The sequence below is a fragment of the Pituophis catenifer genome, unplaced genomic scaffold (assembly GCF_029215685.1).
Source record: "Pituophis catenifer annectens isolate HBS135680 unplaced genomic scaffold, rPitCat1.0.hap2 SCAF_1, whole genome shotgun sequence".
NCBI classification, from domain to species: domain Eukaryota; kingdom Metazoa; phylum Chordata; class Lepidosauria; order Squamata; family Colubridae; genus Pituophis; species Pituophis catenifer.
The window spans coordinates 335,789,727-335,816,390 of record NW_027256881.1 but is presented as its reverse complement, the minus strand read 5'-3'; the positions used below and the strand labels follow the sequence as shown (position 1 = coordinate 335,816,390).

Here is a 26,664-nt window from a genome sequence, read left to right as displayed (position 1 = left end):
TTTCAGGAAATGTTCTCAAACAACAACATAATATCAAATAAATAAATAACTTTATTGTCATTGTACATGTATACCCATACAACAAAATTCACTTAACGCCCAAAGACCAGGTCCAACACACATAACAATCCCCAACCCACCACAATTCTCCACCCCTAAACCACCCAAACATCCACACAACTGTGGAATTGGGATCGTAGAAACACCCAGGAGCATAGAAGGGTTCAGAGGCAGATGCATAAATAAATGTCTTAAACGTATTTATTCATATGATAAATCATATTAACTATGTACAACAGAGATCAAGTCTTATGAGGAACAAACACAAGAAATGAGAGAGAGAGAGAGAGATGGAGAGAGCAAGGTGGAAAAGGTTGGAGGGGGTTTTATATTCTGGGTAAGCCCCTCCTTTCCACATAGGGGTGGAGACACTCTCTGCCTCCACTGGTATATGACACATGTGCCAATGGCTTGCAAATACTTGACAACAACAGACCAAGTAATGCTGTCCAACAGCTCACTGATGGTGGCCCTTTAGTTCATTGTTGAGTGCAATTATAGCTCTGGGATAAAAACTATTCAGTTTTTATCCCAGAGCTATAAAAGCTATAAAAACTGGGATAAAAACTATCCCAATCTAGATAACATCTTAAGATCACCACAAGTACTTGTACATAAAGGCATTAAATAAGTAAAGGGACATGACACTCCTTTGTCTTACTCCTTCCTTGATGTTGAGTCATTTGCTAAGCAACCTGTTGATTGTCACATTTTATTTCTATCCTATCTTACTACCTTCAGCAACTAACTTTCCTATTTGCACAAAACCCTTCCTTGCTCAACCCTATTCACTTCATCATAACACGGTTTCTGAATCGCCAAACACGCAACATGGTGAGTCCTTGTTTAGCAACCATCATTGGGACCAGCAACTTGGTTGTTAAGCAGAGTGGTTACTAAGTGAAACCACAACTGTGCTTATGATCTTAATTCAGCTTTCCTTTGCTTACAGACCTGCAGAGGTCGTAAATGTGAAGATTGTTCATAAAGTTTTTTTTGTTTTTCATCATGGTTGTAACTGCGAAAGTCTGTAAACAAAGACTACTTGTAAACTGTCATTTTTATATTTGTATATTTCTTAGCTTTGGCATATTTCGTTGTAGATGCAACTGGTGCTTAGTTGTATCCCAAGCATGTGTAGATTAGTCTATGCCAGGATCTCTAAAATAGACATTACTGCCTTCAACTCATAAACTAGAAAGTGATATGAGAAGAATTAGTATGAGGTATCTTTATTAGGTGTGGTTATCTTCAGTTTACACTGTTTCTCCATTTTGCACCAAAACACACTCATACAACATGCTGTGTAAGCCATAGACAGAGATGTCTATAGCTTGCTTGCTCACAGGAAGAATGAGTGGATGGGGTTGGCTTGTACCATCATTGTTTATACAGTCAGAGCCCATCTGGAGAATTGTTTCCAGTGATAAACCTGAAGCGGGTTCCTAAATGGGCAACCTGGATGAGCGAGACATACATCCTAAGACAAGATATGGAAGGAATCAAGAATATTAGGCCTTAAAAAAAGAAGATCAAGGAACTAGGTGGTAGCACACTTTGAAAGGAGAAACAGAGGTGCAGAAGGTAGAAGACAGAATCGTGGGTTAAGTTATGGGGATGAGGTAATTTTGGTTAAGTGTAAGAATAAAGCTTCCCCTCATAATTAAAGTAATTTCAGAGTAGAACCATTTACTTTTAAACAGAGACTGGAGAATAATCGGTGGAAGAGGTTTCATTGCAGGATTTTTGCATGGAGCTAGGGGTTGGATTTGTTGACTCTGATCCTATTAGTTCGGTGTTGTTTAGAAACTCTGAGTGAAACTACATTTGTTGAAACAAAACTAGAAACTGGAAGAACTTAGATGTGGGTGAACTCTGGAATGGTTACTTTTGCATTTTCGGCCTTTTGTGGGTTTTCCCCCAGATCAGTGGACGTGCTGTCTGAATGCTCTGTTGAAAGTCTGATTTTGGAATATGCTTTCTCTCCCTGCCCTTCTCTCTCTGCCGCCACATCCAGATGTTTACCAGCTCCAAGAAGAGGTCCTCGGAGAAGGAGCACATGCAAAAGTCCAGGCCTGTGTTAACCTCATTACTAACAAGGAGTACGCAGTGAAGGTATGAATCCTTGGTCAGGGTGGCTTCTCTAAGGAAAGGGAGTTCTGGGAAATAAGGCCTGTTGTTTCCCAAACACTGAAGCCAAAAACGTTGAGCTGAAATCTATCCACAGAGAGAGGAATATCTGAATGTTGGTCTTCTGCAATAATAGAATCCTGGTGCATTTATCATCAGCAGACATGTTTTTGGGAAATGCTTTGTTCTTCTCGGGCATTGGAGAAAATGCCTTGAGGATTGGGCAACACCAAGATTCCTGTTTGGTTTCAGTGCTTCTGCTCTTTACTGCCTTTCCCCTCTAATCTAGCCCAAACTATTTGAGGAAAATGCTGAGGTGCTACAAAGCCTGTGGCAGGCTTTGCAAAAAAAAAAAAAAAAGTTAATTTTGATTGAAGAGTAGAGCTGGGATTCGTAACTAGCTTCCAAACACTAGGGCATTTGCTTTGATCTTGGTAAACTCGGGTTCTTAACCTTAATCCCGCTTTGTAAATAAAACTCCAGTTCCAGTCTGCCTACTTCTGTATTGCATCTACTGCTTGTTTGGAGGCTTCAGCTGATGCAAGCAAAAATGTGCACAAAGTCAAATGGCTGGATTTGGGAGGAAGTTGGTTTTGACCTGTCTGCGTTAATGTTAAATATTTCCTACCTTACAGGATGGTTGAGAACATTTCAAAGAGATCAGGGTAGTGAAGAAAGTTTTAGTAAAGATAGTAATTCTCTGAAATGATAGATGAACTGTCCTGCTACTTAGAGGCTTCTTTCTTCAAACCTTGATTGCGTTATTTAAAATAGAGGTAGTCCTCAACTTACAACCACAACTGAGCCCAAAATTTCTGTTGTTAAGTGAGACATTTTAAAAGGGAGTTTTGCCCCATTTTACGACCTTTCTTGCTTCAATTGTTAAGTGAATCACTGCTGTTGATAAGTTACTAACCCGATTCTTAAGTGAATCCGGCTTCCCCATTGACTTTGCTCATCAGAAGGTCGCAAAAGGTGATCACATGACCTTGGGACATGGCAACGGTCATTAATACGAACCAGTTGCCAAGTATCTGAGTTTTGATCATATGATCATGGGGATGTTGCAACGGTCGTAAGTGTGAAAAACAGTCATAAGTCATTTTTCTCAGTGCTGTTGTAACTCTGAATGGTCACTAAAGGGACCGTTGTAAATTGAGGATTACCTGTACATGCCGGCTGCCAGTCGCCCAAATTTTGATCACACGACCACAGTGATGCTGCGACAGTCATAAGTGTGAGGATTGGTCATAATTAACTTTTTTCAGTGGTGTAGTAACTTCAAACAGTGGCTAATCAAATGGCTCTAAGTTGAGGACTACCTGTAATAGATGTTGCATTCCAGATAGCAGCCCATAGCAGCCCTTCAGATATTAAACAAACTTGGAATATACATGGGGCATGTTCCATTTATTTGAGAAGCGGTGAAGACAGAATTATGCACAAGTTCCTTTAAATTTGTGGAAACCCAAGTGTTGGTTGAACGAAGCTGTAAAACTGTTTTCAGTATTTTATGCAAGTGTGAAGTGAAAGTCAGCTTGCAATGCTTAGCTGCATATTGAAAAAGATTCTTTGCAAATGGAAAGTTAGTGCATTCTCCGGAACGCTAGCTACTTACTTTCAGAAAGTTAATTGCCTTTTTCTTTTTAAACACGTAGAGTTAGTAGAGTTTCTTTTCAATAATTACCACCATCTGTTGGCAATGTGGCTAATTATCATTGCCAAGGCGTCAGGATATTTATTCCATGATCTGGAAAATGATTATTCCTTCCAGAGTATATTTATTATTTATATTTATTGAAGCTGTTCAAGCATTAGGCAGATGCAAATATAATTTGTGTGCAGGAGAGGTATACTTTACATATCAGCTGATTAGTTCCTCTAATAATAACACGCCAGCCACATAACTGCATGATTAGTAAGAATGAAACAGCTCTTCTGTTTCTAGCATCTTTTGAAAGTCATGCTGCTGCCTGAAATAAACAGGACGTCTGTCTTCTCGGTCTTTGAGAAAAATGATTAAGATTGTTTAGTCCCTTCCTTTCCTCTGCCTCTCCATTTTTATTTTGTTTTTTTAAACCTGCTTGGGAAAACAGCCCCGTGACTCTTCTGCCTAAGATATTAACATAAAATCAAGCCTGCTTTTCAATTCTTAAATGAATAGCTGTATTTAGTCGATTACAAATGGGGAACAAACAGGATGTCACGGATGGTGCCAGACTAACTAAGAGATGATGACAGAACTTTTGGGGTCTAAAGCTGGCAGTTTATTTAAATCTACTTGTCTCCCAGAGCCGCTTTAAAACGAGATAAGTGGCAGATAAATTTAATCAAAAAATGAATACATTTGTTGAACCTTGGCCCCTGCCCCCAAACTAGCATCTTCCAGAAGGGCTTAAACTACAAATCCTGCACTGTATATCAAAGGATGGTTCCAAGAAATGAATATGTGAACATTTGGGTGGGGGTGAGGGTTGGGAGTAGCTTTTTAATTATTAGTTTTTCAAATGTATATCACAAAGACAGAATCCCAGTGGAACCAGTTCCCCAGAAAGGGAGCGAGCTACCCTGTAGTGGCTATGTCTAGCCATCTGTTTGAGATACTTTTATTCTTTTTTTGAGCAGAGAATTGAATGCTATATGAAAATTAAGAAAAAAGACTAGGAGTGATATGATAGCAGTGTTCCAATATCTCAGGGGCTGCCACAAAGAGGAGGGAGTCAAGCTATTCTCCAAAGCACCTGAGAACAAGAAACTAATCAAGGAGAGAAGCAACTTAGAACTAAGGAGAAATTTCTTGACAGTTAGAACAATTAATCAGTGGAACAACTTGCCTCCAGAAGTTGTGAATGCTCCAACACTGGAAGTTTTTAAAAAGAGATTGGGCAACCATTTGTCTGAAATGGTATAAGGTTTCTTGCCTGAGCAGGGGGTTGAACTAGAAGACCTCCAAGGCCCCTTCCAACTCTTGTTATTCTGTTACGACTCCTTCCAGCCATAAGACCCTGTGGTTTACATCTTTGGTCCAAGATGCTTACAGCTCAATTCAGTGTAGATTTCCTCACTTAATTTGTGGCAGCCTTAATCTCTTTAAATCGATTGTTCGGTAAATAAGCAACTTGAGGAAAAATAAACAAAGCAAGCAATCCCCCACCCCCCACCCCCCGTAATTCCTCTGCGGCAGCTGTCTACTGAAAGGCCTAAAATTTAGTTTTCTGTTTAAAATTTCACTGAGAGGCATCTCTCTCAGCTGCCTCTCCCAGCTTGACCTTTTCTCTTTTCAAACCCAATTGTTCCTCCCTCAGCCTTTCCCCCCCCTCCTTTAATCCCTCCTGCCAGCTTGTATTAGGCAGGAACAGTGACGCAGATGATCTAAAATGGGACAGGGAGAACCTGGCACCAGTCCGTTTGTGTGTGCGTGTGTGTTTGTGTTGTGCAGATGCCATGGCTTCGGGGAAGGGAGAAGAGGACAGTTGTAAATCTGATGTAAATCTGAAAGAGAAGCCAAAAGGATGGTGATGTTGAAAACCTCCCAGAGTAGAGGGAGGAGAATGCAGCTGCTGCACACTGCGTTCCCGTCTCTCTAGGGAGTGGGGCTTTTTTCCTTTTTTTTTTTTTTAAAGTTGGCAGACGGCGAGAAACAACAGCTCTTTCATTCGTCGCCGGCTGCAAAGTGGCAACTTGGGGAGCAGAGAAGTGTGGGGTGGGATAGGGGCATAAATAATCCATTTTCCACCCTTCTGCTCTTCGAGTTTCATACCCAGCCATTTGCGCATTGTTGCAGTTGCAAAGAGGTAGGCTGGTAAAAAAAAACCCTTGGAGGGGGGAGGGAGAGAGAGAAAGAAAGAAAAGAGGAAGGAAGAAGGGAAGAAGGGAAGAAAAAGGAAAAGAAGAAGGAAGGGAAGGAAGGAAGAGGAAGAGAGGAAGGAAGGAAAGGAGGAAAGGAAGGAAGGAAGGGAAGAAAAAAAAGGAAAGGTGGAAAGAAAGGAAGGAAGGGAAGAAAAGGAAGGAAGGAAAGAAGAAGGAAAGGGAAGGAAGGAAGGGAAGAAAAGAAAAAAAGGAAAGGTGGAAAGAAAGGAAGGGAAGGAAAGGAAGGAAGGAAAAGAAGGAAGGAAGGAAAGGAGGAAAGAAGGGAATAGAAAAAAAGGAAAGGTAGAAGGAAGGGAAGGAAAGGAAGGAAGGAAAGGAGGAAAGAAATTAAGGAAGAAAGGGAAGAAAAGAAAAGAAAGGTGGAAATAAGGGAAGGAAGAAGGGAAGAAAAGGAAGGAAGGAAAGGGAAGAAGGAAGAAAATGAAGGAAGAAAGGAAGAAAAGAAAGGGGGAAAGGAAGGAAGGAAAGAAAAAAGAAAAAGATCAGCTGCTCAAAGAACAGCTGGAGAATCCCTTCCCTCCCTCTTCTGAATAAGTCACTGAGGTTACTGTTGTTATTGTGCAAGGCTGGGGGAGTGCAGAGACTTGCCCGATGCATGTCTGCTCCCCCAAACTCTTTTGAATACAGTTTCACAGGTGGAATTTTGCCATTCTGAGTCAAAAGGCCCAATTTGTTCTACAGATTGCAAGAAGCTAAAGGGATTAGGAAGGGAGATGGGGCAGTGTGGGGGGGGAGGAACTGAGGAGGCAGGGGATGGGAAGAAAAGAGGGCATGAGAATTGCAAGGAGCGAAACCATCGGGGCCGGGGATGGTTTAACTCCCCCTTCTCTGTTAGTGTTTGAAGTCCTAGGAAACTCTTTTTGCAAAAAAGAAATATTCAGCTGTATACCTTAAGTAGACGAGTTTGAGTTTTTTTAAAATTACCAGTTGAAAAAAAAAAATGGCCTTTTCTTCATTGGGTATAAAATTGCATAAAGAAACAGCCTATTTGCCTTTGCATATGAAAAACTCATGTTTTGTAGAATTGGTTCTAGAGTTTCGGGATGTTAATGAGATTGGAACTTGGGTTGGTTTCAATGCTATCTTGTAAATACCTCCATAAACAATTATCTCCAGCGCCTGTTGTACTTTGCTCATGTTTCATACAAGATCATAGAGCCTAATAGCTGATATCACCCCCTCCCCATGGAATATGACTTCAGATCAGCCCCCCCCCCCACCCCTTTTCCAGGGAGGATTGAAGAGCAGTTGGAGGGAGCCAAGTTTGAGAAGCGTTGTGTGCTTGGTTTCAAAATCATTGCTCATTTTGTTTGTTTGAAAGAAGCAAAGTTTTGCATGCAACATACCTGCTCGGCATATTTGTTTTGGCTTGACGTTGTTATAACTAGCCTTTCCCTTATTTTTTTTTTCTTTGAAAGATAATTGAAAAGCGTCTTGGACACATCCGAAATCGGGTATTTCGAGAAGTGGAAATGCTGTATCAGTGCCAAGGACACAGGTACTGGGCAGAGTTTTAAGCTTGATCTTTGCTGTATCTAGATCAGGGGTCTCCAACCTTGGCAACTTTAAGACTTGTGGACTTCAACTCCCAGGATTCCTTTTATTACCTCAGCTGTAAGCAAATCATTATGGTTGTTAAGTGAATCCTGCAGTTGTTAAGTGAATCCGGCTTCTCCTGGTGACTTTGCTTGTGGGAAGCTGGCTGGGAAGGTTACAAACGGTGATTAAATGGAGAGCGCAGCTGTCATAAATATATGTCAGTTGTCAATCAAAACTACAAAAGGAGCCTTGGTAGTACAGTGGTTTAATGCACCCTGTAATTAACACAGCTGCCTGCAATTTCTGCAGGTTCGAATCTTACCAGGCTCAAGGTTGACTCAGCCTTCCATCCTTTCTAAGGTAGGTAAAATGAGGACCCAGTTTGTGGGGGCAATAAGCTGACTTTGTATAAATATACAAAAGTATGAAGGCTATTGCTTAACGCATTGTAAGCCTCCCTGAGTCTCCGGAGAAGGGCAGCATATAAATCAAATTAAATTAAATCAAATTAATTAAAATCAATCACCCAAATTTTGATTGGTTGACTTGTGGGGATGCTGTAACGGTTTTATGTGTGAAAAACAGTCATAAATCACCTTTTTCAGTGCCACTGTAACTTTAAATGGTCACTAGACGAGGATTGCCTGAACTTCCATATCAAGGGGCACTCTATCTCTGAATATTCGCTCCGGGGGAAAGGAAAGTCTGGACTTCGTTCTCTGCATTGTGATTGCTTGAGAGGTGTTTTGCCTGCTGTGAGGGAAAATATGAGATTAGGATCAATCAGGATTGATTTTTGAATGAAAATGAAACGGATGTCATTCCTTTGTCTTACCTGTCTCTTCTTATCCCTAATTACTGTCCCGCCCTCCCCTGTCTTTTTCTTTAGGAACATCCTGGAGTTGATCGAGTTTTTTGAAGAAGAGGACCGGTTCTACCTCGTGTTTGAGAAGATGAGAGGAGGTGAGTCACCGGCCAAATGAATTTTGATTTTGTAGGTGGGAGAGAGAGAACTTATTTTTAAAGCCCCATTTTTTCCAATTTAAGTAAGGAGGGAAATGCCATAAATTGTACACGTTGTAATTGTCCATATATAATCTACATCAGGGGTGTCCAGCCTTGAGAATGTTAAGACCTGGGAACTTCAACTCCCATCATAGCTGGCTGGGGAATTGAAGTCCCCAGGTCTTAAAATTGCCACAGTCGGGCAGACCTGATCTGCTTCAGATCTTGGTCCATGGCTTAATTGAGATTTTCAACGTATCTTTCCAGGCTCCATCTTAACCCATATCCACCGTCGACGCCATTTCAATGAGCTAGAGGCCAGCATGGTGGTGCACGACATAGCCAGTGCCCTTAATTTCTTGCACAATAAAGGTGGGTAAAAAAAATGAATGCTGGGGGCATGGTATTTTTGAGGGTGTGTGTGTGTGTGTTTCCAAAGCATTGCATGGTGCAACATAAGTCTCTTTGCAATCCAATAAGCCAAGGGTGTCCAAACTTTAGCACCTGCAGACTTCAACTCCCAGAATTCCTGTGGACTTCAACTCCCAGAATTCTAGGAGCTGAAATCCACAAGTGTTAAAAGTTGTCAAGGTTGAACACCCCTGCACCAAGCTATTGTTTCTCAACATGAATGGTGGGGGAGGAATTCTGGGAGTTGAAGTCCACACATAACATCTTCAAGGTCCCATGGTTGAAAAAATACTGTACTAAGTAGATCTCAGTGCTGTGGTAAATTTCAAGCTATCTGCATTAGCCTGTCCTCATCTTTTTCACACTGTATTACTATAGCGTTTATGATGTCCAGGAATCTGCTAAGGCCTGAACTCGGCACTTTTCTATAATTTGCCTTTTCCTCTTCTCTTATCCTGTCTGTAAATACATATTTTTCATTCGGGGAAATATCTGCAAAAATGCAATGAAACTGAGCTTTATCTGGTTGCTGCAGATTATAATTGATACTTCTTAATTGTTAGCTCTTTCCTTCAGTACTAGCAGTTGGAAAGCAGAGGCCTCTGATTGAATACTTAGTTAAGGAGATTTCCTTGCATGAAGTAGATTTAACAGAACTCCATCACAAGGCCATCAACTTAAGATGGCCTTCAAAGTTTATAGAGAGCATCATTTATAGGACCAAGAACTCTGAAGGACCATTTTCTCTTCATGTCGTCTGTCCAACTAACCAATCCATCAATGGGTGTACTGGCTACTATACTGTTAGACCTTGACTACTATTAGACCTAGTGTTAGCTAACTGTGTGGTAGGGATCATTTTCAATGCGATTGCCAAATTTGAAGATTTCTGTCCCTCAAAATTGTCGTGGCCTTTTTCTCTGGCATCATTTTGATATGCTGGTTTTTTAAAATTTTATTTTATTTTAATGAGCATACCAGTTGAGCTTAATGTTGATATCTTAATCTGTTTTTAAGATTTTTTTTTAAAGTTTACGCCAGTAGAAAACTACATTAGGTCGTGTTGTCACTAATAAGGTGGGATATAAATATTTTTTAATAACAGTTGCTTGGGGACTGTCACCTAAACCAGGGGTCCCCAACCATGTCTGGGCCGCGGCCTATTCGGAACTGGGCCACGGAAGCGGTAGGCTGCCATGTCGCACAGCTCCACTCTCACGAGTGACGCCCCAAAGGCTTCTTTCCTCCCTCCAAGCCGGGCCACCAAGCTACCTGCTTCCAATGTTCTAAAAGCGAAGTGATGAGAGCAGAGGCTGAGTGGGATGTGCGGGCCTTGCTCAGCTTCGCTGACTCACTGAGGCTGCCTGCGCAGGACACCTGATCCGCTTTTGAGGCAGCCTCAGTGAGTCTGAAGGAGCACGAGACTGTGCCCCCAAAGGTTTCTCTTCTCTGCACCGAAAGCTTTTTGCAAACGGACGAAAGGCTTCAGGGGAGCAATCTTGTACTGCTTCAGGCCTTCAGTCCCTTTGCAAAAGCTTTTGGCCCGGAGAAGCCTAAAGGAATGCAAAACCACGCCCCAAAAGCTTCTCTTCTCACTTGAGTGGGTAGAGCTATGTGCACTGACCCACCACTCATGTGGCCCAGTTCCCCTCTACCCCCCTCCTCCCACAAGCTGGGCTGCCAAGCCACAAAGATTGAGGACTACTGACCTAAACTAATAAATGAACCCTTTATGCACTGGAGAGAACTGTTGGGAGTATTCAGTTCCATGAGAGGAAGAGACAACTGGGAGATATTTTAATTAAATGTACTCTTTCCTTCCCAAGTAGCTTTCTGAAAGGGATCTGGAATAAAACAAGGGACAGGACCCTTCTGGCTTCTGTAAACATTAGGTGTTAAGGGTGTTTGTGCTGACCATGGTTTGATGCTTGGTTAGATGGATTTAAGGCTTCTTTCAGCATGATCAGATTACACAATTTGGCTCAACTTTTTTCCCGTTGTCTTTTCCACTCCGACAGCTGCTTGGTCATGTTCGTCCAGTCAAAAGCAGAAAGTATTAACTGCTAATGTTAAGCTTCTTTCTTTCTTTTATTACAGGAATAGCACATAGAGATTTAAAACCAGAAAATATTCTCTGTGAGAGTTCAAATCAGGTAAGCAGTAGTTTAATTGCTCCTTGGTTAGTTCCCAGTCTCTGAGGGGGTCACGTGTGCTGCAAGATAGGGAGGTTGAAGAAACTTGCTGATGCAGGATAGTCTGATAAGTGGGCTAATGAAGTATAAGTGCATAAGAAACGGGGATTGGATTTATGACAGAATGTTAAATTCCAGTTAGCTTGGGGTTTTCTTCCAAAAGAGGTTACTTTTTTCCTCTCTCTCATTCTCCCCCTTTGCCCCCCCCTCCCTTTGTCTCCAACACCAGGTGTCCCCGGTGAAAATCTGTGATTTCGATTTAGGAAGTGGGATCAAGCTGAATGGTGATTGTTCTCCCATCTCTACCCCAGAGCTTCTCACTCCGGTAAGTGGTCCCTCCCCAAGGAGAAATGTATTTCATAGAATCATAGGGGTCCCAAGGGGGGAGGGGAGGAAGGAAGGAAGGAAGGAAGGAAGGAAGGAAGGAAGGAAGGAAGGAAATTGATCGCCCAATAAAATAGATCCAAGTCTATTTTTCCTAGTCTGCTAATCTGAAGGCCTCATTTAGGGGAAATTGCTTTTAAATGGAAATGCGTTTTCCATAGTGTATATTGTCTTTATGGGATTCACTGCTAAAAAACGTAACAGGTTTTGAAATGAGATTCAGGTGATTCCCCAAAAGCAGTTAATCAATCAATAGGTATAAGGCACGTTCAGTACTTAGATTTCATTTAGCAGCCTCTCTAACTAATACCTGCGGTGGCGCAGTGGTTAGAATGCAGTACTGCAGTCTACTTCTGTCGGCTGCCTGCAATTTGGCAGTTCGAATCTCACCAGGCTCAAAGTTGACTCAGCCTTCCGTCCTTCTGAGGTGGGTAAAATGAGGACCCAGATTGTTGGGGGCAACAGGCTAAATCTGTAAAACGCTTAGAGGGGGCTGTAAAAACACTACGAAGTGGTATATAAATCTAAGTGCTATTGCTATTGCTACCTCATCCCAGTAAGGGAGGAGGACACAGCATCTGTAGGTTGTCTTGGGAATTCTGAAGGCATCTGAGCGCTTGTTGATGCTAGATTTACAGATCTTTGCAGATTCAGCCATCCTTTTATAGGCTTGATGTGGTAATTGATAGTTACATAGGTAGAAGGAATCTCTGGGAGCTAGTGTGAATTGTGTGGAAAAAGAGGGCAAAATGAGACATTAACAAATGTCTTACTTAACAACATAAATTTTGGGTTCAGTTGTGGTCGTAAATCAAGGACTTACCTATATTATCTACCCTGAGATAATTGCTCCCTTTTTGCATACCAACCCATCCTTTTTCACTATCCTTTTGAAGTTCTTGCCTAGAATCTCTTTGATTTGTAGAGGAACATTGGAGACTATTTTGCATGCAGCTATCAAGTTGCAGCTAGACTATTCATGGAAAATTCTAGCTAGTAAAGCCTGCTAGGGATTTTTTTTTTTATCTTTAAGCTTCATAGGAAATAGTTTTATTGCTGATAATCCGCTTTCAATACAGAGGCTCTGTAGTGAAATCCTTTGCATCTTTCCTCTCCTATGGCTTAGGTAGCCAAAATTTATAGCCAGCCACACACAAGAAAGTGCACGACGAAGTAGTAGAGAAAAGATTGAAGAAACAAGAGCAGCAGATCATGGCTTTCTTGTCCAATATAGTAAGCCATTTTGATGATCCCGCCCCCAGAAAGCTCTTCAGCCAGTTTGTAGAATGTTAGCGATGCAATTTCCAAATATTGTTCAAATGATTTTCTGCTTGTTTAGAGTCAAAGAATGCATGCAAACTTCGTGCATTTCAGCTAGTTTTCAGTCCTCAATTAGAGTTGGCATTTTAAAAAAATGCCACCTTTGTAGACCTTCCATGCCTAGCGTGATCTGTACTTGCTCTTCTCAAATTTGGGAACATATTTGTCCATTTGATAAATCTCTACCTTAATGGATCTTTTAAAATAGGCCCTTCAAGTAGCATCTTCGTGGACATTGGGTGGCCCAAATATTGGGGAAGACGAATAGTTGGAAGAGTAACTTTATTAATCCTTAGGAAGATTGCCTTATTAATCCTCTGTCTGGCCCCATCATTGAATCTCTGATATTTTTTCTTACCCTGCAAACTGTCCCAATTTCCCTATTTCTTTCGAGATGTGCAATAATGAGGGAGGTTCTGCTGAATGAAGGCGTCCTTCTATAAATCACTTCCCAAAATATACAGGTTGCAATACCTTGGTAATCTTTTCAGGGTTTGCAAGCTAAGTAGGATCCAGCTTGGTTCGTATTTGGAGGGGAGACCTTCAGAATGTGATTTTTTTTTTTGGTAGCCTATTGCCATATGGATTTAGAATTTAGATCATTCTCAAGCAGAGTTCATGTATTATTTTGTTTGAGGGTTTTTTGTTGTTAGCTATTTTGGGGATGCAGTGGCTCAGTGGCTAAGACGCTGAGCTTGTCGATCGAAAGGTCGGCAGTTCAGCGGTTTGAATCCCTAGTGCCGTGTAACAGGGTGAGCTCCCGTTACTTGTCCCGGCTTCTGCCAACCTAGCAGTTCGAAAGCACGTAAAAAATGCAAGTAGAAAAATAGGGACCACCTTTGGTGGGAAGGTAACAGCATTCCATGCGCCTTTGGAGTCTAGTCATGCCGGCCACATGACCATGGAGACGTTGGACAGCGCTGGCTCTTTGGCTTTGAAACGGAGATGAGCAGCGCCCCCTAGAGTTGGGAACGACTAGCAGATACGTGTGAGGGGAACCTTTACCTTTACCTTATTTTGCTGTTGGATTTTAATTTTATGTTCCTTGTTGCAACTGTTGAGTGGCTAGGATAAATCAATATTTAAAATTTGAAAATGTTTTATATGATTATGTTATAATTAAAGTTAGAAAAACTTTTTGGGAGATAGAGTGCCTCCATTAAGGGAGGTTTCAGGAAAAGACAGGACAGGCATTTATTTGTCCAGAATGGTAATACAGGTAGTCCTTGACTTACGACCACAATTGAGCCCAAAATTTCTGTTGCTAAGAGAGAAAATTGTTAAGTGAATTTTACCCCATTTTAACCCTTCTTGTCGTAGTTGTTAATTGAATCACTGCAGCTGTTAAATTAGGAAGAGTTTAAGAGTTTATTCGATTTCTATACCGCTCTTCTCCCGAAGGACTCAGGGTGGTGTACAGCCATATTAAAATACATAGATTTATAAAATTTAAAACCAATTAAAATCAATATATAAAATTGGCTCGCAAGTTAAAACATACACACACCCATAATAAAAAATCGTATTAGGCCAGTCCGGCTTGCTGGAATAGGAGGGTCTTAAGTGCGCGGCGAAAAGTACACAGGTCGGGGCTAAGATGGAGCTCTAGGAACACAGTTAAACGAAGGCTTACCTTTGCTTGTCTGATTTTGTTGCTGACTTTGCTGGTCAGAAGGTTGCAAAAGGGGATCACATGACCCTGGGACACTGCAACTGTCATAAGTACGAGTCAGTTGCCAAGTGTCTGAATTTTGATCACCTGACCATGGGATGCTGCAGTGGTTGGGTGAAAAAACGTTCATAAGTCACTTCTTTCAGTGCCGTTGTAACTTTGAATAGCTCACTAAACAAACTGTTATAAATCGAGGATTATCTGTACTGTGAAGGGAATAGAAAAACACTTTTCATGCCAAAGAAACCACGTGGTCATGACTGTGAAGCCAAATTGGGCTCAACTCAAAGCAGACTCGCCTTTCCTTAAACTGAGATTCCCAAACCAGGTGTAACATGGACTGCCCCAATTATCTTAGACTGTAAGACGATGGTCAATTTCATACAACACGCACTAACAATAGTTGGGTTCCCCAATACAGATAATTCTTGTTTTAGGATGGTAACGGAGCTTGCTCATTATGGTTGTAATTCACAACTGTCACAAAGCGAGGCACTCGTATTAGGACCCTTTTGGTTGTGGTCTTAAAGCAAACTCATTGTTTGCTGTGGGTTATTGTTGCTGTAAACCAGAAGTAATTATGGACCAGGTGGTGAGTGCTTGACATACAGGGACGGGGTGGGTAACCGTCGTAACTTTGAACAGTTGCTAAGCAACCAGTCGTAAGTCAAGGACCGCTTCTACGTTGAACCCCAAACTCCTAAACCCCATTCATAGTATAAAAACCAGCCAGGGAGTTAAATCCATGCATTCCCTATTCTGGTGTTTTAACCCAGTTTTTTTCCCCCTCTCCCCCCATAGCGTCTCTTCTCTTAGCAACCTTTTCAGCATCCTCATATGAAATGGGCATGTGTGAGTCCCATCTGCAAGCAGAGCTTGCCTGCAGGGGAGGTCAAAAAAGGCAAGATGGTGTTGGTGACGGTGAGAACGCACCGTGCCCCGTCTTCCTCGGGATCGCAAAGCGTAAAATATTCCGCCTCCGTGGCGGATCAAACTGCCGTCCTGTGTCCTAGTTTCACTTGACTGATTTTGTTTCTGGAAGTTTATGTAGAAATGCTTTTAAACACACACACACACACACACACACACACACACACACACACACACAGACAGAGAGAGACAGAGAGACAGAGAGAGTGAGAGAGAGACAGAGAGAGAGAGACAGAGACAGAGAGAGACAGAGAGGCAGAGGCAGAGAGAGAGACAGAGAGAGAGAGAGAGACAGAGAGAGTGAGAGTGAGAGAGACAGAGAGAGAGAGAGACAGAGACTGAGAGAGAGAGAGAGAGAGAGAGAAACAGAGAGAGAGAATGAGAGACAGAGACAGAGAGAGAGAGAGAGAGTGAGAGAGAGAGAGAGAAAGAGAAAGAGAGAGAGAGAGAGAGAGAGAGACAGAGAGAAAGAGACCAGCCTTTCTGAATACGGCTGGTTGGTTCTATCCAGGACTTCTCTCAGCACTAAGGCTGATGATTCTCTCTGTTTGTCTGCTGAGGACATTCACCCTTAGCCAAGGCCAGACTGATGGACCGGCAGACTTACTGAGATTCTGTCCTCCCTCCCTTCCATCTCTCTCATCCCGTCCTCCCTCCCTCCCCCCCATAGATGTGGGAGGCAAAGAAGCTTGCTAAAGTGGGTCAGCAGAGGCTTGCCTGCCTATGGGGTGATGGGAGGAGCAAAGAAAAAAGGTGGAGATGTGTGCCTGTAGTTTGGCATATTTATTGTATAGCCAGGCTAACCCATCTGTCTTGATGGGCAGGTTTGGCTCTACGGTTGAGGTTATTTGTGTGAGTGGGTGTGTTTTTGTTCATGCATCTGGTTGGACACGGTCTATATGCCTTTCTATATTACTCAAAGGAAGTTGCTTTCTTCCTTTTGTATTCTCCTCCTCCTCCTCTATGGCTAAGAGATATCTTAAACAAACAAAAACCACTTTCTTAATTGTTACCAGTCTTTCATTTTACTCTAGATCAGTGATGGTTAACCTTTTTGCCGTCATGTGCCAAAAGCGGGGGGAGTGCAGGGGGGGTCACGCATGTGTGTGCCTACATCCATAATTCAATGCCACCCCCTCCACGCCCCCCTGTGCATGTGCGCACGACCCCACCCCCCGTGCTTCCCTGCTTTTGGCACACGGCGGCAAAAAGGTTACCGGTGGGCCTGGTAAGCCCGTTTTTTCGCCCTCCCCAGGCTCCAGAGGGTTTTTTGGAGCCTGGGCAGGGCGAAAACAGCTTTCCCCACCCCCCGAAGGCCCTCTGGAGGCTGGAAACAGCCAATTTCCCAACTTCTGGTGGGCCCAGAAGGCCCAAACATCAGCTGGCTGGTGGTGCGCATGCATGCTGGAGCTGACCTAGGGTGACGCTTATGTGCCCATAGATATGACTCTGTGTATCACCTGTGGCACGCGTGCCATAGGTTCGCCATCACGGCTCTAGGTGTTTGGGTCGTTTGATTCTTTCTGGGAATATTCCCCTCTTTGCATAAGCATATTCATAGATGGGTGGATGTTGCTGCTGCTGCGAGGAGGGAGGGTGTTTAATTTGAATTTCCTGCAGTTTCTTTCTCCTTCTCCATTTCCCTCAGCCCCCTTGCCAGTTATAATAATCCCCAGAAAGACCCATAGAGAGATGTATGAACTCTATGCCCTTCTCATTCACTGCAAAGCAATAAAAAAAGACGACTTTCCTGAACCCTCGAGTCTTCCTTCCCATCTATTTTGTATTCCTCAGATTTCATTTTGCTCCCATAGTAGCGGAGATCTTGAAGAATGAGTGGAGGGGAAACACTGTGTTAAATCCAGATGCATCTTTTATAGCTAAGATAACTCTTGTTGTCATTTTTTTGTGGGCACACTGGGAATTCTGGGAGTTGAAGCCCGCCAGGCTTAAAGTTGCCAAGGTTGGAGATCAGTGGTGGGTTTCAAATTTTTTAACTACCGGTTCTGTGGGTGTGGCTTGATGGGTGTGGCGTGGCTTGGTGGGCGTGGCTTGGTGGGCATGGTAGGGGAAGGATACTATAAAATCTCCATTCCCTCCCCAATCCAAGGGAAGGTTACTGCAAAATCCCCATTTCCTCCTGATCAGCTGGGACTTGGGAGGCAGAGAATAGATGGGGGCAGGGCCAGTCAGAATTTTACTACCAGTTCTCCAAACTACTCAAAATTTCTGCTACCGGTTCTCCAGAACTGGTCAGAACCTGCTGAAACCCACCTCTGTTGGAGACCCCTGCTCTGAAGACGCCTGCTAGGGATTAAGGGATACGTAGTGTTCTCTCCTGTTGAGCCGCAGGCGCTGCTTAGCTGGGAAGTCAAACACAATACAAGGCCACAGCTCAGCCCCAGAGTTGTTGGCCTGGCTCCCACAGGGCGGATGTGCTGGCCGAGCAAGTTCTAGACATCTGCCCTGCCCTGTCCTGGTTAGATGCAATCATGGGTTGGTTTTTTCTGCTTTTGAAAAGGGAGGGACGGAATTTGGCAGCTGATGCAACCTTGGTGCAAGCAAGGGACTTGCACCTGCTGGCTCAATCCAGCTGCATTCAGGGACAGGGGGAGGTGGCCATGGGTGGACTTGGTGCCTTGTATGAGTGTGAGTGTGTATCTGTGTGTGTCTCTCTCTGAAAGAATGAATTCCAGCTCCGTGGGCAGCTGCTATTATCTCCAGCATTGATTTTTTTTTTTAATCTCACAGAGAGGAGGCAGATTATGACTTGCATAATGGGAAGGAAACAGAGAGGGAAATGTTCATTGCTTCACCTGTTGGGCTCTTTGCTGTGGAATGTGTGAAAGGATCCCTTTGAGCACGTGAAGAGTGCATTTTCTTTCCTTGTTCTAGAATGGCTGTCTGTCCCCTTTTGATTCTCAAGTTAAGGTTCTGCCCCAGGCATGTGCTGGGAATTCATTGCCCAAATGCTTATCAGTTCCAAATTCTGGAATTTCACCTCTTCCCCATGGACAAAAATTAACAGGAAACCACGCCTAGGTATCCTGTTCCCCATTAGGTGCCCTTCCTTGCTCTCATATCTCATAGAGGGTGGATCTAAATAAATAAATTTGTAATCTCCTTACGGATGGGGAAGTCCCTAAAGCAGCCTTGGCAATTTTAAAACTTGCGGATTTCAACTCCCAGAAACATATGCTGGCTCGGGAATTCTGGGAGTCGAAGTCCACAAGTCTTAAAGTTGCCAAAGTTGGATACCTCTGCCCTAAACCTCTGTTGATGGCAAAAGAGAAAAAATCTCCATTGTGAGGTCTCCAGGTGATCCAGCTTTAGGATGAGTTTATACTTTTTATCATTTTTACAGGCAGCCTTTCGAATCTGCCGATAAACAGATGTAGATTTAATGGGGCATTATACAAAAGCTCTTCGAAATATCTTTCATGTTTTGTTTCTAGCAAAATTAATCTGCCTTGGGGAGAGTGGTCCTTCCCCACCCCTTTCCCCTTCTCTATGCTTCATCCCAGGGAAGTCTCATTGGTTTTTCTTGGAGATTCTCAGTCATTCTCAGTCTCATTCTCAATCACCACAGATGAGCTGTGGTGGCACAGTGGTTAGAATGCAGCACTGCAGACTACTTCTGCTGACTCAGTTCTGACCTTTTGCGAACTTCTGACAAGCAGAGTCAACAGGGAAGCCAAATTCACTTAACAACCATGTTACCAACTTACCAGCGAGTGATTCACTTCACAGCTGTGGCAAGAAAGGTCGTAAAATGAGGCAAAACTCACTTAACAAATGACTGACTTAGCAACATATTTTGGACTTGCTTGTGGATTGTAAATTGAGGGTTACCTGTACTATTCTCCATCATCATCTTGGCAACAGGGAGTGCAAATTTGGGGACTGAAATTTGCCAACTGTGTGGTAGAAGCCACATTCTCCAAGAGGATTGGTAGAACGAGGATTCAAAACTAGCTTTGACTACATTTCTTTTATGCTTCAAATTACAGCAGAGATGATTACTCTCCAATTACACATTTAACCATTTTCCCCATGCGTCGTCTTCCAAGCTAGAATTTGTTGGCAACCTTTGGAGTCCTCTGGGAGGTGATGCAATGCCTTTGGGGATCACATGTGTTCCTGGATCTTCCTTCTGCGGCCTAGATCAAAGTTTAGCGCAGCTCTGAGCTCCCTCAGTCACACCACTCTGAAGAATAAACAAAGAGTCACAGCAATTGGTGTGATGCGTCTAGCATTGGTATAGGGAACAGCTGAAAGAAGCATATTTTATTTTTTCTTTATGTGCTCTCCCAAAGGCCCATTCCAACCCTTTAACAAGCTTGGCTAAAAAATTGTTAAGGCAATTTGAAAGCCAGAGGAAATAATAATCAACTGGAGCAGGGGTGTCAAACTCAAGGCCCGGGGGCTGGATCTGGCCCATGAGGTGCATAGATTTGGCCCATGGGGCCGCCCTGGAAACAGTGAAGAACTAACCCATGGTGCCTCTGCCAGCAAAAATGGAGCTCGGGGGGGCTGTACACGGCCCTCCGGAGCTCCGTTTTTGCTGGCAGAGGGTTGCAGGAGGCTGTCGTAGCCGAAAACAGAGCTTGGGAGCCCGTTTTCGCTGGCAGAGCACTTGAGCTACCACAGGTGCTCCCGACACGAGTGACATCGAGCTGGCCACACCCACCCCGGCCCTCCGAGGTCAAACACAACCCTAGTGTGGCCCTCAGTGAAATCAAGTTTGACACCCCTGAACTGGAGCATCCGGTTTCCACAAGAATTCTTACTTGTTCTAGGACAGTATTTCTCAACCTTGGTAGCTTGAAGATGGGTGGACTTCAACTCCCAGAATCCCCCAGCCAGCAGTGCTGGCTGGGGGATTCTGGGAGTTGAAGTCCACCCATCTTCAAGCTATCAAGGTTGAGAAACACTGTTCTAGGACCTAAGATGAAGCAAGGGCCCAAATTTTTGCATAACCACAGAGTGTGATTTGGGTCTGGGAAAATAGCATCCAATCATATTTGGAACATTACCAGTGTTGCAATACTCCTATAGTGGGATGCGGTGGCTCACTGGCTAAGACACTCAGCTTGTTAATCAAAAGGTTGGCAATTCAGCGGTTCGAATCCCTAGTGCCGCGTAATGAGGTGAGCTCCCATTACTTGTCCCAGCTTCTGCCAACCTAGCAGTTCTAAAGCACGTAAAAAATGCAAGTAGAAAAATAGGAACCACCTTTGGTGGGAAGGTAACAGCATTCCGTGTGCCTTTGGCGTTTAATCATGCGGGCCACATGACCACGGAGACGTCTTCGGACAGCGCTGGCTCTTCGGCTTTGAAACGGAGATGAGCACCACCTCCTAGAGTCAGGAACGACTAGCATATAAGTGCGAGGGGAACATTTACCTTTAGCTAATGCTCCTACCCTTGTTTTAGGAGCTGATAGAACAAAATTGCTCAGAGAGCACCAGGAAACCCATTACGACCACAATTGAGCCTAATATTTCTGTTGCTAAGTGAAACATTTGTTAAGTGAATTTTGCTCCATTTTATGACCTTGTTTGCCACCGTTGTTAAGTGAATCACTGCAGTTATTAAGATAGTGACACGATTGCTAAGTGAATTTGGCTTCCCCATTGACTTCGATTGTCAGAAGGTCTCCGAAAGTCATCATGTAACCCCAGGACATTGGAACGGTCATAAATATGAGTCAGTTATCAAGTGTCAAATTTTATCACAGTAGGGCTACTGCAATAGTTTAAGTATGAAAAATGGTCATAAGTCACTTTTTCCAGTGTTGTTGTAACTTTGACCGGTCACTAAATGAACGGTTGTTAAATCGAGGACTACCTATGCAAAATAAGTGTTACCTGTGTGTGCCTCTAGTATGAAAGCCAAAAGGATCTGTGTCTTGTTCTCTGTATGCTAATATTGATAGATTAGAATAAGGTAAATTTATAGATTACTATTAATATTTTTGGAAATGCTGGATTGGGACAAGGAAGAAGCTTGGTGATCATCTGAGAATTAGCAGCTGGACTTGTCGATTTAAAAAAAAAAATGATATACGTGAAAGACCTGTATTTGAATTTATAATAAATTCTCTGCATTGAAAATAACCTGAATGGTTTGCATCAACAACACTGATTACATTAAAATGAGATTGGATAGTCTGCAATTTACTTCTTTATGGATCTCAGCCGTTAGCATTGCATAGTAAGTGACTCTGTGTGCAGCACAGGATTTTGTGTAAAAATAGCAATTGTAATTGGTTAAGCTGGGTCTTGGGATAAACATACCATGTGTATCCAGTTAGTACGTTTCTAAGGTTTAGGAGATCTTGCGGGAAGAATGCATTTGCTTGCAGGGAATTTAAATTCGGTGCTCTGATCTTTCTGGGCTTCCATATTGAGGGCTCAGTTTTTTCCTGAGATTTTGAGACATGTAGGTAGGTGTGGCTGTGTTACCGAAAAGGAGAAATGGCCAACTTGGCTGAAACTGTAGGCTATATAATTCTTGGAGATAAGTGTGTGTAGATTCTTACCTACTTCCCTCATTGGGGGTGGGGGGGGGTGTCCAACCTTGGCAACTTTAAGACTTGTGGACTTCAACTCCCAGAATTCCCATACTGGCTGAGGGATTCTGGGACTTGAAGTCCACAAGTCTTAAAGTTGCCAGGTTTGGAGTTTCCCCTGCTCTTGGCCATTCTTTCTTTGAGGTTTGGAGCAAGTTGTATTTATGTTGGGTGAAGCTATGGGTTTCATTTTTTTTGCCAGCTGAAACAAAAGGTATCTTCCAGAGAATAGGAAGGGGTATGATTTCCTTGCTGAGTCCATATCTGGCCTCATATCTGGTTTCTGACTCTGGTCGGGCCTGTATCTTTCTCAGCCGTTCGTGGCATTTGTGGTTTGCAGGAGTCTTCTATTCTTGTTTGTCTTGAGCATTTGACAACTGACGTAGACTGCAGCTATGCATGGAGGTTCTGATGTCATTGTAGAGGATGTACAAACAGGCCACTAACCAGCTTCCTTCATCCAGTGTGGTCAGAAGGAAACAGCATCCCTTGTTGCTGACTTCCACAGAACCTGAGTTGTAGAAATAATCCTGAAACCTGGTTTCGTTGAACAATCATTGGCTAGATCAGTGGTTCTCAACTTCTTTACTACAGATCTCCTTTAGATAACCTTTTGGGGTGGCAGACTATGGCCATTGACCCCCAAGACAAGATTTAAGTCATTTTTTCAAGCCTTTGTGGATCCCCTGTGACAACATCGTGCCCCCCCCCCGCACGCGGTCCACAGGTTGAGAACCACTGGACTAGACCATTTTTGGAAGATATCCCTATGACTGTCTTAACCAGGAGTTTCAAACTCAATGTCATTGAGGGCCACAACAGGGTTGTAGTTGACCTCGGGGGTGGGGGTATTGGGGGGGGGCATGAGCCAGGGTGGGCATGGCCAGCTCGACATCACTCATGTCGGGGGTGCCTGTGGCGGCCCAAGCGCTCTGCCAGTGAAAACAAGCTCCCGAGCTCCATTTTCAGCTGCGACGACCTCCTGCAACCCTCTGCCAGCGAAAACGGAGCCCTTTTTACTGGCAGAGGCACTGCGGGCCGGTCCTTTGCTGTTTCCAGGGCGACCCCGTGGGCAGTGATGGGATTCAAATAATTTAACAACCAGTTGTCTGCCCTAATGACTGGCTTGGTGGGCGTGGCCATGATGGGCATGTGCATGTGGTGTGACAGGCAGCACTCGGCCTCCTGCACTCCCCTAGGAGCAAAAATGGGCCGAGGAGGGGACGTGCCCCCCCCCCCATTTTGGGCCTAGTAGGCCTCCCTGCAGCCTCCTGGAAGCAAAAACAGGGGGTGTGGGGACTCCTGGAAGGGGCGGGGCAGAGCCAGCCAGCAATTTAACTACCGGTTCGCTCGAACTGGCAGAATCCCACTACTGCCCATGGGCCAGATCTAAGCACCCCACACCCCGCACACCCCGGCCTGATCCGGTCCCCGGGCCTTGAGTTTGACACCCCTGGTCTTAACCATTGCTGATTCTGTTGCCAGTAGATTTCACAGAGAATTGTTAGGGATTAGGTGAGGGAGAAAAAGATACGTCTCCCATAGGTTTGCCAAAGAATAAATGGAGATAAATCCTTGAAGAAATCAGAACCTTCTCTTTCTTGATTAGGCTTTTCTGTAGTTTTAACCGGAGACAAAACCTGTGCATTTAAAGCGCGCGCGCACACACACACACACACACACACACACACACACACACACACACACCCCTGCACAAACAACCGCATCTTGAATCAGCCTCTTAAACTGGTGGATGTTAACAAATTTTGTTCTCTTTCCCCAGTGCGGTTCAGCAGAATATATGGCTCCGGAAGTGGTGGAGGCCTTCAGTGAAGAAGCGTCCATTTACGACAAGCGCTGCGATTTATGGAGCTTGGGAGTCATTCTGTACATCATGTTGAGCGGTTACCCCCCTTTTGTGGGTCACTGTGGAACCGACTGCGGCTGGGACCGTGGTGAAGCCTGCCCTGCTTGCCAGGTGATCATACCCAGATGGCGCTTCCTGTTTGCCAGCCGTGGAAAGTCCTGACTAGTTCCATTGGCTCCTCCCTCCTTTTTAGAAATGTCGTTATTGGGTCCTGTACGTGTTTTTTAAAACAGTTGTGCTGGCTTCTTTTCGTAACGTAACTGTCTCTTCTTGTAGAATATGCTGTTTGAAAGCATCCAGGAGGGGAAGTACGAATTCCCAGACAAGGACTGGGCTCACATCTCTTTCGAAGCTAAAGACCTCATTTCAAAGCTTCTTGTAAGAGATGCCAAAAAGCGTCTGAGCGCGGCCGAAGTCCTCAAGCATCCTTGGGTACAAGGGGTGAGCATCCTTGTTGAGTGAGGTGGACAAAAGATGGACATGAGATCGTTTCTTTTGCCTTTCTGCTTATCTGGTGTGAAGGACTATTTGTCTATTTCTCTCTCTTTCTCTCTCTTCTCTCCCTCCCTCCCTCCCTTGATCATCTCTCTGTCTACCTGTCTCCATCCTCTCTCTCTCCTCCCTCCCTTCATCATCTCTCCCTCCCTCCCTTCTACTTATCTCCATCCTCTCTCTCTCTCATTTATCTATTTCTGTTTATTTATTTATCTATCTCTATCATTTATCTATTTCTATTTATTTCTATTTCTATATTTCTATCATCTGTATCTGTCTGTCTCTGCTTTAGAAACCACCCATCTTCCTCATGGAGACACTCTAGGCAGTGTACAGATAAAATCTGTAAAAAGTAAAAAGTAAATATAAAAATTTAAAATGGAGGCAAGAATATTTAAAATTCAAAATGTAATTAAAAGAGAGAAGTTTCAGGGTGCTTACCGGCCTTTCAGCTGCATGCTGCCAAGCGAGAATATTCAGTGTTTAATGTAAATTAAAGCTCCAAAGTTTAAAAAAAAATAGGAAGAAGGTATGGTATTTATTGTAACCAAAAACCCAATGTGGATATATCTATGAAATATCCAGTCATTGATTGAAATAAACTAAACTTTCAACAGTGTTTCTCAACCTTGGCAACTTTGAGGTATGTGGACTTCAATTCCCAGAATTCCCCAGGCAGCCATGAGTTGAAATCCACATATCTTAGAAGTTGCCAAGTTGGAGAAACAATTCCTTTCAGATTTGGAAGTCCAAGACATGTACTCTTTTTTTGTAAAGTGAGTTTTCTCTCCGTGTCCAGAGTGTATCTCCAGTAATAAACAAGCACCTCCAGTATTTATTTAGAAATAGCTAGCTACAAGAGGAACATACATTTCAATAGGGTTGACGTATCTCCATTGTACTTATTTAAATGGAACTTTAATTTTGTCATGGAAAAATGCAGAGAAGGTGTAATTTAAAAGGGCACTGGGGGCTGCAAGGAGTTGTAAACAGTGATTATTATGGTGACAACTTTCTCTCTTTTTTTTCCTTCTAGTGTGCTCCTGATAACACGCTCCCCACTCCAATCATCCTACAAAGGTGAGTGAAGCATTACAGAAATAGTTTTAATAAATAAGAACGTTATTGAGGTATACCTCAAATCTTTCTTACCGTCTGTAGAGAATTATAGCCACGTATGAGATTTCTTGTCACTTGGGAATCTGTTTTTATTCAGAAAGTAAATACATGGAAAGCAACAGCTTTCTAATCTTGACTGCATTATCAGCCTTTCGGTCGTAAACCAGTATAACGTGTGTATAATTACCACTATTTCCATGGTAATTTTAAGGTGTGTAGAACTTCAGCTTAATAATAGGTGGTCGGGAATACCAATGAAAAATGGAAAGGCAGGCCAGAAAATGTAGGCAATTATGTTGTTATCACAGCCTTCCTTCAATTAATTCATGTATTGAGAAAATTAATATGCCTTCCCCCCTTTAAGCAAATAACTGGGTGGCTAACAATACGAAACCACGCTAAAACAAAATTCAGAATACGTTTAACAGCAAATGAAACAAATACAAGAGCTGAGCAAACGGGTCACAGTTGCAAACACACATATGTTTTGCCCTGCCAACAACAACCCAGCCCTAACGCCTAAGAGAAAAATCAGCTGTTCATGGCCCTCTGGAAGTCAAACATGATCAGTGTTGTGTAGACCTCAGGCCAGGCAAGATCACACCTGGCATCAGAAACTTGTATACAGTTAAGGAACAAGTAATGTAGCCCAAATTGTGATTCCAGTGGAGTCCGTCCCATAGAGCTCCCGGGAGCAAATCTGCAAAACAAAGTTACAGACAGTCCTCGACTTATGACCACAAATGAGCCCAACATTGCTGCTGCTAAGGGAGAGAGTTGTTAAGTGAATTTTGCCCAATTTCATGACCTTTCTAGCCACAGTTGTTAAAAGTTAGTCACATGTTGTCACACGCTGCAGTTATTAAGTTAGTCACACGTTGTTAAGTGAATCTGGGTTCCCCATTGACTTTGCTTGTCAGGAGGTCACAAAAGGTGATCCCAGGACCCCGGGACACTGCAACCGTCATAAATATGAGTCAGTTGCCCAGTGTCTTGTTAGTTTGCTTTATTCATTAGCCCTTGGGTCATATCAAAGTGCAGAGTTCCAGACACAAATTATTATAAAATCCAATAAAAACAGTTTAAAATGGAATTT

General features: G+C 43.3%; 1 protein-coding gene across 2 annotated transcripts in view; it reads left to right on the top strand.

Annotated features, from left to right (window-relative positions):
• Positions 1 to 26,664, top strand: part of MKNK2 (MAPK interacting serine/threonine kinase 2) — a 45,442-nt gene that overhangs the window by 17,227 nt on the left and 1,551 nt on the right. For both annotated transcript variants that reach the window (XM_070931796.1, XM_070931797.1), the window contains 9 exons: positions 2,078 to 2,175; positions 7,479 to 7,558; positions 8,489 to 8,562; positions 8,872 to 8,976; positions 11,113 to 11,168; positions 11,437 to 11,532; positions 23,871 to 24,065; positions 24,231 to 24,395; positions 25,486 to 25,529. In XM_070931796.1, the coding sequence (XP_070787897.1) occupies positions 2,078 to 2,175; positions 7,479 to 7,558; positions 8,489 to 8,562; positions 8,872 to 8,976; positions 11,113 to 11,168; positions 11,437 to 11,532; positions 23,871 to 24,065; positions 24,231 to 24,395; positions 25,486 to 25,529 (913 nt within the window). The remainder of the gene's footprint in view (positions 1 to 2,077; positions 2,176 to 7,478; positions 7,559 to 8,488; positions 8,563 to 8,871; positions 8,977 to 11,112; positions 11,169 to 11,436; positions 11,533 to 23,870; positions 24,066 to 24,230; positions 24,396 to 25,485; positions 25,530 to 26,664) is intronic.